General features: G+C 57.3%; 2 protein-coding genes across 6 annotated transcripts in view; both read left to right on the top strand.

Moving 5' to 3' along the window:
* The window catches only part of ARHGEF37 (Rho guanine nucleotide exchange factor 37), an 11,413-nt gene extending 1,606 nt beyond the window's left edge, over nt 1-9,807 (top strand). The window contains exons 2-14 of one of the 5 annotated variants that reach the window (XR_795243.3): nt 1,581-1,795; nt 2,208-2,331; nt 2,424-2,571; nt 3,320-3,519; nt 4,379-4,509; nt 4,986-5,090; nt 5,915-6,025; nt 6,715-7,044; nt 7,211-7,339; nt 7,841-8,036; nt 8,463-8,635; nt 8,969-9,334; nt 9,423-9,807. Coding sequence is in view for 4 of the 5 variants with exons in the window: in XM_010718933.3 (XP_010717235.1) it covers nt 1,592-1,795; nt 2,208-2,331; nt 2,424-2,571; nt 3,320-3,519; nt 4,379-4,509; nt 4,986-5,090; nt 5,915-6,025; nt 6,715-7,044; nt 7,211-7,339; nt 7,841-8,036; nt 8,463-8,635; nt 8,969-9,178 (2,061 nt within the window). In the remaining variant the exon portion in view is untranslated. Of the gene's footprint in view, nt 1-146; nt 297-1,492; nt 1,796-2,207; nt 2,332-2,423; nt 2,572-3,319; nt 3,520-4,378; nt 4,510-4,985; nt 5,091-5,914; nt 6,026-6,714; nt 7,045-7,210; nt 7,340-7,840; nt 8,037-8,462; nt 8,636-8,968 lie in introns of those variants that run through there. The other 4 variants (XM_010718933.3, XM_010718932.3, XM_010718931.3 and 1 more) reach the window with 4 other exon arrangements.
* LOC116217200 overlaps nt 9,246-9,836 on the top strand; it is a 1,790-nt gene continuing 1,199 nt past the window's right edge. Inside the window, exons 1-2 of the mRNA XM_031555651.1 lie at nt 9,246-9,327; nt 9,543-9,826. Of these exons, the coding sequence (XP_031411511.1) occupies nt 9,246-9,327; nt 9,543-9,826 (366 nt within the window). The remainder of the gene's footprint in view (nt 9,328-9,542; nt 9,827-9,836) is intronic.

The raw sequence follows: 9,836 nt of genomic DNA, 5'->3' as shown, positions 1-9,836 counted from the left end.
CCTCCCCCGGGTGCAGCTCTCCTGCAGGGATGCTCCGAGGCAGCAGCGTAGCGCCGATCTGTAGGCAGGCCGAGGGGAGAGCCGGCGAATCAAACCTGCTGTCAGAGCGGCTTCTTTTTAATTTTGTTGTTTCTCCGCCGTTTCAGATGGGGGCGCAAAGAGGTTTCCCGGCCTGGGAGCCGTTCCCGGAGCATGGGAGCACGGGGGTCCCCGTATCGGCACGGGGACCGGTGGCACTCAGTGCTTGGTCCCTCGAGCTGCAGCCAGCGAGGAGTGGGACAGAGCTGCACAGCGCGGTGGGTCCGGAAAGCAGGGCAGCACCCCGAGCCCTGCCTTCCCCTCGGCATCTGTCTGCCCCACTGCCGTGCAGAGCTCGAAGCACTTCCAGCCCCGGCCCCAATCATCTGCTGGTCTCTGGGGTACATCCCACTGTCTGGGGACCTCCGAGGCACCCAGTAGAGCGTGGAACATGTCCTGTGGCAGCCACAGATACATAGGAGGTTGGGATGACAGCTAGCAGGGTAGAGTTCTATAAAGCAGGCAGAGTCACCGTGCCTGCTGTCTTAGTGCATGTATTTGTGTTCTTGCCAAGCCTAGCTCTCCTCTAGAGCAGCTGTGGGCATTTGCCAGGCAGGGGCACTCACTGCTGCAGCAGCCAACATTTGCTGGAGCAGCCCCCAGCTGAGGCTGTGGCTCAGCTCTCTGTTCCCACCACATGCACCAGGGCTGTGCAGCTGTGCAGGAGGCCAGGCTGCCATAGTCTGGCTGCGTCTCAAGGACTCACGCTGCCCAAGCACAGCACTGTCAGTGCTGCCTGGAGTGCTGTGCCTTTCTCCTCAGCACTAGCATAAGCAGGGGATGTTCCCTGAGAAGGAAATGCTGTGAACCAGCTCCCACATTTTGTGCTCTCTACAAGAAGAGAGGGAGCCAGAGCAGCACTTCTGCAAAAAGCACTCTCAGCGCCAGGGGCTCCCGGTGCCTCTGGCACAGGCACTCACGCCTTTGCCCACTTCTCCCCCCAATTTGTAAATCAGCTCTCCCTCCCATAGAAAAGCCTGTTGTTCAGGCGTCACATAAACACTCTTTGTACTTTGAAAAAGACACTTGAATGCAAGGCAGCACGCCAGGCACTGCTGAGCAGTGACAGCCAGCCCGAGCAGTGCTGGAGAGGGCACGGAGGTGGCGGAGCCCTGTGCTCCTCTCGGGGAGGGCACACAGCTGGTGCTGGGGTGCTGCTCTGGCCGCTGGGATTTAGGCACAACTGCTCAGCATGTCCCCATCTGCCTCACGTGGACGCCTGCCCTTGACAGCCAGCCTACTTTTCACTCTCGGCATTTTATAGTTTTATGATTTTGGAGTACTGCCCTATCCATCCAGACCTTATCAGTGGTAGGAAAGCCTTGCTTGTAGATGTGGATGGCTTGTTGTCCCCTGGAGCAAGTGTGTGTCCCACAGATGTGCCCATGGAAGTGCTCTCTGTCCCCTGGCATAGGTGGACCAAGTGTGAGCACCGAGCTGGACACCAGAGCACCAGTCCCTGTGGCTGCAGCTCAGCCCCTGACCCAAGCTCACTCTTGCAGAGCATCTTGACATGGCAAGCACCCATGCAGAAGAGCCACTTGCTGAGGACACAGCCGACCATGATGCACACATCTATGAGGAGGTGATGCTCAGTGAGAGGATGGAGCAGAGCCAGCGGCTGGCTGTGGAGGAGCTCATCACCACTGAAGCCAGCTATGTGCACAACCTCCAGCTGTGCCTGTCCGACATCCGGGCACACCTCCAGAAGAAGCAGGTGAGAGGCCGTGGGGTGAATGTGCTGGGAGCAGTGGGGCTCCCAGATCTCAGCAGGGCTGATGCTGAGGACAGCTGGGAGGTCACTACCTGCGCCCTGATCCTTCCAGCCCCCCAACTGCCCCCATCAGGCAGGGTTATGGGTTGAACAGACATTATGTCTTAGCCAGTTACAACCATCCGAAGGCTTTAACTCTGCATCTGTAATGCTAGAAAGGCCTTGTCCTGCTTGGGAACAAAGCCAGGTCTTATCTCCAAACGCCTCTTGAAATGGAGCGTTTCCAGCTCCTCAGATGTCACATGAGGCTGCTGGAAGGACACTGGTGTTGAGAGAGTGCAGATGATTCCGCAATGCCAGGTCCACCTCCATCTCATCTATTTGGCTTGTTCTGGGGCAACTGTGTTCCTTCCAGCTGCCTGGTCTTGACCTGGAAGGACTCTTCTCTAACATTGATGACATCCTCCATGTCTCCAGACGGTTCCTGAGGGGACTTCAGGACACTGCTGCCCAGGAGCATGAGCAGCTGCTCAGCATCAGTAAGTGGAAAGCAAACTCATACTGTATGTGGGGAAGAGACCCCTTCCTATAGAAGAGAACTGTTCCATCCAGCCTGATCCTCCTCCTCCAGGCACTCTGTTCCAGGAGTTCAAGGAGGAGATGGAGATGGTCTACAAGATCTATTGTGCTAGCTATGAGCATGCCCTCCTGCTGGTGGAGAGCTACCGCAAGGACCCCAGGCTGCAGGAGGAGATCATGGAGACCCTGACCACGACAGTGTAGGTACCCACTACCACCCCTTCCCTAGTGGCCTTGCCCTTCTCCTCTCTAAATGAGCTCCCTTCGTGGATGGTACCTGCCCCGGGGTACTTAGCTGAGTGCCACATCTTCACAGCATTGTGTGGTGTAGCTGCTGGCAGCCTCTCCTGCATCCTCTGAGACCTGTCAAAGGAGCACTACAGTTTGGGAATCTATTATGATGGACTCCAAACCTATGGTGGGGTGGCACCCATGGCTCCTGCCTGCTCCTTCCCCAAAAGGGGCTGTGCCACAGAGAACATGCATTCCCCAGTATCAGCAGAGAGATAGGCTGGCCCCAATGGATGTGGAGGTTCCCTCCTGCCCCATCAGGATGGTCACAAACACTACAAGCCACTGGCATTTCCTCCTGCTTGGAGTGCAGATGATGTGCTGGAGAGAGGGGATCTGTGCACACAGCCTGGAGTGTCTGTCCTGCACCTCTCAGCCAGTCAAGCACAGTTCTGTTCAGGAGCACCAGATGCCTGCTCAGGCCTGTAACTGCCTTTGGGGTTGGTGGGGATAGCACACCGGTGAGCGCTGCCTGGGGGTGCACAGCTGGGGTTCATGGCCAGAAATCCAGGCACAGCTCACCTCTGGATCCCAGGCAGCAAAGCTTTCTCGGTGCTAGAGAAGGGCCGGGTTATCCCCAAAATGCTTGCAGAGAAGCCCAGAGGAGCATCAGGGCTGTCCTCCGCACCAGCCTCATCCAGTTCCCCCCTCTTTCAGGCCTCACACGAGCGCCTCGGACCTCAGCTTCTTCCTGGTGATGCCGGTGCAGAGAGTCACCAAATACCCACTGCTGCTGGGCAAGATCCTGGAGAACACCCCTGCCAGCACCAGCACTCATGCGGCCCTCGCTGCAGCCGTGCGTGCCATGACCCAGGTCAATGCCAACATCAACGAGTACAAGCGGCGCCGGGAAGTGGGTGAGCAGGGGCACATTTCAGCAGAGGGCATGGCACAGGCAGCGGGCGTCTGGGGAGGCTCAGTTCAACCCTGATTGCGTCCCATTGGTGTTGCAACTGATTCCTATTCGTGTCAGTTCAAAGCTCTCCCTTTCTCCTGTCCTTCAGCCATCCTGCCAGGTGGGGCTGCAGGCTGGGCTGCGTCCCAGCAGCTCCTGGCACTGTGGTACCTGGCTCAGGGAGGGTGCTGCGCTCTGGGCAAGCTGCAGGAGCAGGGTGGCATAGGAGCGAGCACAGAACTGGTCCATCTGCATTCCTTGGGCTGGGGAATTGAAGGAGCAATCCTGCCCTTGGGACAGGAGAAATCAAGCTCCCCACAAATGCGAGCTCACTCTGCTTTTTGGTTTTCATGGTAGTTTCCCTGGGGCTGCCCTTCTTTGATGTGGGTTGTGCTTATTCTGTTGATCAGCCCCAGCCTTGCTGCTGTTCTCGCCTTACTTTTTCCGTTTCACCCGTTCAGGCTGCTGCCATAAAGCTTCTGCAGCCACATTGTTCTCTTGATCACACCAGCATCCCAACAGCTGCCCCAGCACCGTGCAGCGAGGCTGCTGGGCTGCAGGGCTGTGATAAGGGCATGCCTGCCTGCAGAGAACAGCCAGGACACAGCGCTGCAGGAGCCAGATCTGCACTGGTTACTGGTTTGCTGGCGGCCGCAGGCAGGATTTCTGGTCCCAGAGCACTGTTGTCCTATGAATGAAGGCCAAAGCACCCTCGGGGTCCCGCTGTACAGATGAGCAGCTGTGTGAGCAGCCCCTCACCTCGGGGCCGCCAGGCCGCTCACCAACATCTCTCCTCCCCCTTTCGTGTCTCCCCGAGGCAGCCACCAAGTACAACAAGGCTGAGCAGCTGACGCTGCGGGACCGCTTCGCTCGGCTCAACACCCACTCCATCGCCAAGAAGACCACGCGGCTGAGCCGGCTCCTCATGCACGAGGCCGGCATCGTGGCCAAGGTGCGAGCCTACCTCCCTCCTCTGCCGCTTCTGGGGTTTTCCTCTTGCACCGAGGCAGGGAGAGCCGAGCCCGGTGCTGACACCCAGCGGCCTGTGCTGTCGTGTAAGCCCACATCCGCTGTTGTGGCTGGTGGTCCCCAATTCTAGCTGCTATGCAGGCACAGACCTCCCTCCTTGCCTCATGAGTATCAAAGGGGAACATTTTGACCTCTGAAAGCCCTTCAGACCCGTAGAGCATCCCAGCAAAAGGATGCACACCCAGTGACGCGGAGCACTGTTTGCAGTTAGGGCATTTTCCCCAGCGCCACATCCCATGTAGTGCCCAAGCACCCCGGATCGTGGCCCTTGTCAAACTCCTGGAGCCCCTCAGGGTCTCCCCAGCTCCAGCTTCAGGCTGCACCTTGTGTTGGCATCACCTCTGCCCCCACCCCTCCCTGTTCTGCCTGCACAGAGACAAGCTGCCCCTTGCCTTGCAGACAGAGGACAAGGAGTATGATGACCTGGAAGAGAAATTCCAGAGCGTGGCATCCAGTGTGGCTGCACTGAAGGAGAACGTGGCATCCTACCTGAAGCACTTAGAGGTAAAACCCTGACTGTGTGCAGGCAACTTTCCCCATCCAGGCCTCAGGACCCTGTCTGAGAGCTGCAGAACACCCCCAAGCCCTCTGCAAACAACAGCTGGAGGTGCTCAGGGATTTGTGTTTCTCGGCTGAAACGTGTTGCTGTGCTGGGGACCTCACAGCCTCAGAAGATTACTTCCATCCACAGGAGGCTGAAATGAAGCTAAGGCTTCATTGGCAGAGCTGGGTGTCAGTTGAGAAAAGTCAATCCTTACGCTGATCATTATTTCAAAGTATCAGATAGCTGGAAGTGCTCATTGTTGTTCAGCCTGGAAATTCTTGCTTTACCAGGTATAAGGCACAAGTGTCCCCAGATGAGGCATGGCAGCAGACTTCCCTTCTGAATGACCTGGGTCAGTAATTGCTGTAATTTTCTCATAGAGATCCTTCAGGCTGTCTGAAGGAAATTAAAGCACGAGTGATGGCAAAAAGACTGTCAGGAAGATCTCAGGAAATGGCAGAAGGGTCAGAGAGCACCAATGTGAGGATGGAAAGACCCTGGCCTGAAAATATTGAGAACGGTTCCCCACACTGGGATGAGATGAAGGAAAAGGGGACAGAATGACTCCTTGTAGACCAAACAGTGCATAAAAAGAGAAGAACACAGGAGGATGGCAGACTGTGTGCTTGTGAGATGTGTCAGGGAATGGCTGTTCCTTCTCCCCCTTATATTTGTGTGCAGAACATGTATGGAGGGAAGCTCCCATGCTGTGGGATAGTTACGGGATGCTGCACGGTGCTGGGCAGCTCCCAGAGGCCTGCCCTGATTGCTTTCTCCCTTCTAGGCGTTCCTGCTGCCCACCCCACACAGGTGTGAGCTGCAGATGGAGGAGGGCCCTGCCCAGCAGTACCGCCGCCTCGCAGAGCACCTCCACTGCGCTGTGTTCCCGGAGTTTGTGAGTGCTCCTTCTTTGCAGAGCTCCTTTGGGATCAGAGCCAAGCATCTCTCACACCTCCTGCCAGGGGCTGCCAGGGCAGGGGAAACAGAGAGTGGGGTTCAGAGTGGCCCGGTGCAGGGAGCATCCTTATCAACATTCAGCTGTGGGAGCCCATCAGCATTCCGTAGATGGTGTCTGCTATCTCATTGTAAGCATGGCCAGGATGGGCTTCCAAGCAGTGCAGGGTGAGGCAGGGCAGACAGATCCCCAGACTGGATGCCAGTTCCCCTGTAGGGAGCACCAGCCCTTCCCGTGCCCATGCTGCACAGGGTGGGACACAGGGTTAGCACTCAGATCGTGGGCTGAGGACATCTGTCCAACCAGGGCTCTCTGCTGGGACATGCACTGCACCGGCCCGTGGGACAGTGTACATGTGGGTACATCTGGACTTTTGCTGGGGCAGCCCAAGTTTTGAATCACGGCATACATGACTGCTTTACTAAGGGCATGTTTTGGTTAGCATCCCATGTGCATTCAGGGAAGGGTGCCTCACAAGCACCCACTCCACACAAGTCCCCCAGCAGGGGGGCCTTTTGCCTCTTCTAAAAGGCCCAAGCCTTTTCTAATGCATAAGACGGTGTTGCATGCAGACAGTGGGTCCTGTCCAGTGGGGTTCCCATAGAAATTTGGGTTTTGTCATCCCACAGAGGCGCCGCCTGGACAGGCTGGTCTGGCAGCCCCTCTGCAGCCTGGCAGAGATGCTGGTGGGGCCGCAGCAGCTGGTCAAGAAGCGCCTGGACAAGCTGCTGGACTACGAGGAGATTCAGGAGAGGAAGAGCGAAACGGGCAGCGTGACATATGATGAGGAAGCAGCCATGAACACCTATCTGGCCATCAATGCCCTGCTTGTGGCTGAGCTCCCGCGCTTCAACCAGGTGGCCATGCAGCTCCTGGGACAGCTCCTGGGCTCCTTCTGTGTCCTGCAGCAGGACTTGGCCGCAGAGGTTCTGCACGAGACTAAAAAGGAACTAGAGCAGGTGAGAGGAGGAGAGCGGGTGTCCTTGTGCTCATCGAGGCTTGCCTGTTTTAGCTGGCATCCATCTCCCCTTCTAGCGGGGCTGTGGGGGTGCGGGCTCGGGGCAGGACCTATGGTAGCTCTGGTGAGCTGGTTGCATCCCACGCTGACCTCAGGGTCCTTCACAGATGCCCCATGGCCACATGCTGCTGCCCGCTTTCTGGAGGATGGTGGAGGACACCCTGCAGCAGTCAGGAGTTCAGCTCTGTACCTTCATCCAGGCGTTTGAGACTGTCACACCAAGCCCTGTGCCACAGGTAGCTGCTGGAAATCATAAACTCAAGGTTGGAAAAGACCATTAAGATCATCAGGTCCAACCACCAACCCATCTCCACCATGCTCACTGACTATATCACTTAGTGCCACATCACAGTTCTTTGACACCTCCAGGGATGGTGACTGCACCACCTCCCTGGGCAGCCTGTGCCAAGGGAAGGGCTGACAGTGAGGAGGAGCTGTGTTTGAGACCTCGTGGTGCCGGATGCTGGGGGGAGGTTGGCTCACACAGTTGCACAGAGGATCCCCGCAGCCACAGCGCTGCTCCAAAAGAGGCTGTCTGGGAATAACCAGAGCTGGAACAGCCTCAGCTTTTCTGGTTCTGAGCACTGGTATCCAAATTGTGAGGAAGAGCAGATAGTGTGGAGAGGTTTCTCTAAGCACCCGTTGGAACGTGACCACATGATGATAGAACATGCTCACAGAGGGCCTCAGTCTCCTGTGTCTGACTGAGTGCTCCTGTGTCTCTTGTTCCCCTCCAGCCCCTGAACTCTGCTGAGGAGCGGAAGGTCCTTTCCCTTGTGAGCAAACACGGCCCAGACAAACTTTACCAAGTGACAAGCAACATCAGTGGCAGCAAAGACATGGACCTGACTTTGCAAAGAGGGCAGATTGTGGCTCTGCTGCAAAGTGTGGATACTAAAGGCAACAAGGGCAGATGGCTGGTGGATGCTGGAGGTACTTTTAGCATTGCAAGGAGGCACCAGGGTCAAAAAACAAACCCAAACCACTTCCTCAGCTTGGATGAAACAGTGAGCCATTATCTCCTGGGCCCTCCTTTCCAGGGCTGGCTCAGCCCAAACCCATCTGTGCTTTGCCAGCTACACCTGTAGCCATTGGCTGTAGATCTTTGGTTTTCCCATTTGTTCCCCAAAAGAGCACTTGTGAAGTGTAAAGGCTGGGAAAGGAGAGTCCTGTCCATCAGAAGTGTCTTGAAACCCATTATTTGGGGTTTTGCTCTGGATGTACCCTAGCGATGGACACGTTTAAGTGGGGCTACTGTGCTGTGCCAGCCTACAGCCAAGTTCCCCTCCCTTCTCCTCCAACCCATCCTATGTGTGCCAGGTTGTGGGACCCCATGACCTGTGTGTGCATGTTCTCCAGGTCCCCGAGGATTTGTGCCTGCTGCCAAACTCCAGCCCTATTGCCTGGGACCAAGCCAGCAGCCCAGGATGCAGATGTCAGCCCTGGAGAGTGGCACAGAGAGAAGGCGACATTCTTATGTGTCACCTGAAGCTCCTAAACCCCAGGTGGCCACGTTCACCCCAGCTTTCCAGGTGAGAGGAGAGGACAACACAGGGCTGTTGCCAGTGACCCTGATAGCTCTCTGCTTGTGGGCAGGGACACAGACCTGTTTTTCCAGCACACATACAACCATTCATGTGCAGCTGTGTGCCTTGCAGGAGTGTCACAGCCGCCTGGGTAAGGCTGAGGTTTGCCTTGCTGGGACTTGGGGTAGACAGAGCAAGGGAATTGTGCACTGGGGGTCTCCATGTCCCTATATTGATGTCCTTGGTGTCCCCTCTAGGTCCTATCCTGCCATGTATGTCCCTTTGCTTCCTAGCTCTGTCTCTTGCTAAGTGCTTCCTCCTCTCCTCCTGCTCTCACAGGTGGTTGCTGGCTTCTCCTTCACAGCACGCAGCCCACAGGAGCTCAGCCTGCAGGCAGGGCAGCCCGTAGTGGTGCTGGAGCCGCACGACAAGAAGGGCAGCACCGAGTGGAGCCTGGTGGAGGTGAACGGGCAACGGGGCTACGTGCCCTCCAGCTACCTGCTGACAGTCCCTGTGCAGGAGCCCGTGGGCTGGAGTCTGCCCGTGTGAGCAGCACCAGCGCAGCACCCGATGGCTTCGTGCTGCTCACGGAGGAGAGCTGTCCGATTGGCACCCGATGAGCTCGTTGCTGAGGGAGTGGCTGCACAGCCCTGGCCTGGAGAAGCAGCAGAATGTGGCCCAGGGGCTGTGGGTCCGCGGTTGCAGGTGGGGAGATGTGCTTTGTGCCGCTGTGCACAAGGGCAGGAAGGTGCGAGGGTGCCACGTCCATGTGCGTTTGCTTCTTGCTGGGCAGCATGGAGAGAAGACTTGGGATGGAGTGACATGTGGCTGCAGCTCTGCAGGGATTCGTTTTGGTGAGAAAGAGAAAAGTAGTGGTGATTAGAGAACCATCCCTGAGTAAATCACGTCTGAGCTGCAAAGGCTGCAGTGCTGCAAACGGGGCTCCAGCCTGACACGTGTCTCTTGGAGACGTGCTCTCCGCAGAACGGGTGGGGTGACGCTCCCCTGTGCGCACCCACACGGCCCAGCGCCATCTGGGCACTGCGCTGTCCCCGAGGCCAGCGCTCCGTCACCTCTCGGCCACCAAGCCCTGCTGCTGGGCCCTGCACTGCGGTGCGGTGCTGCCGAGGGCCGCTGACGCTCCCGGCGCGAGAAGCGCTCTGTGTGCGACCGCGGCTCTTGGCCGTGCCGGTGCAGGACTCCGGTG

This window comes from Meleagris gallopavo, chromosome 15 (genome assembly GCF_000146605.3).
Source record: "Meleagris gallopavo isolate NT-WF06-2002-E0010 breed Aviagen turkey brand Nicholas breeding stock chromosome 15, Turkey_5.1, whole genome shotgun sequence".
NCBI classification, from domain to species: Eukaryota; Metazoa; Chordata; class Aves; order Galliformes; family Phasianidae; genus Meleagris; species Meleagris gallopavo.
This window is presented reverse-complemented; position numbering and strand designations above follow the sequence as displayed.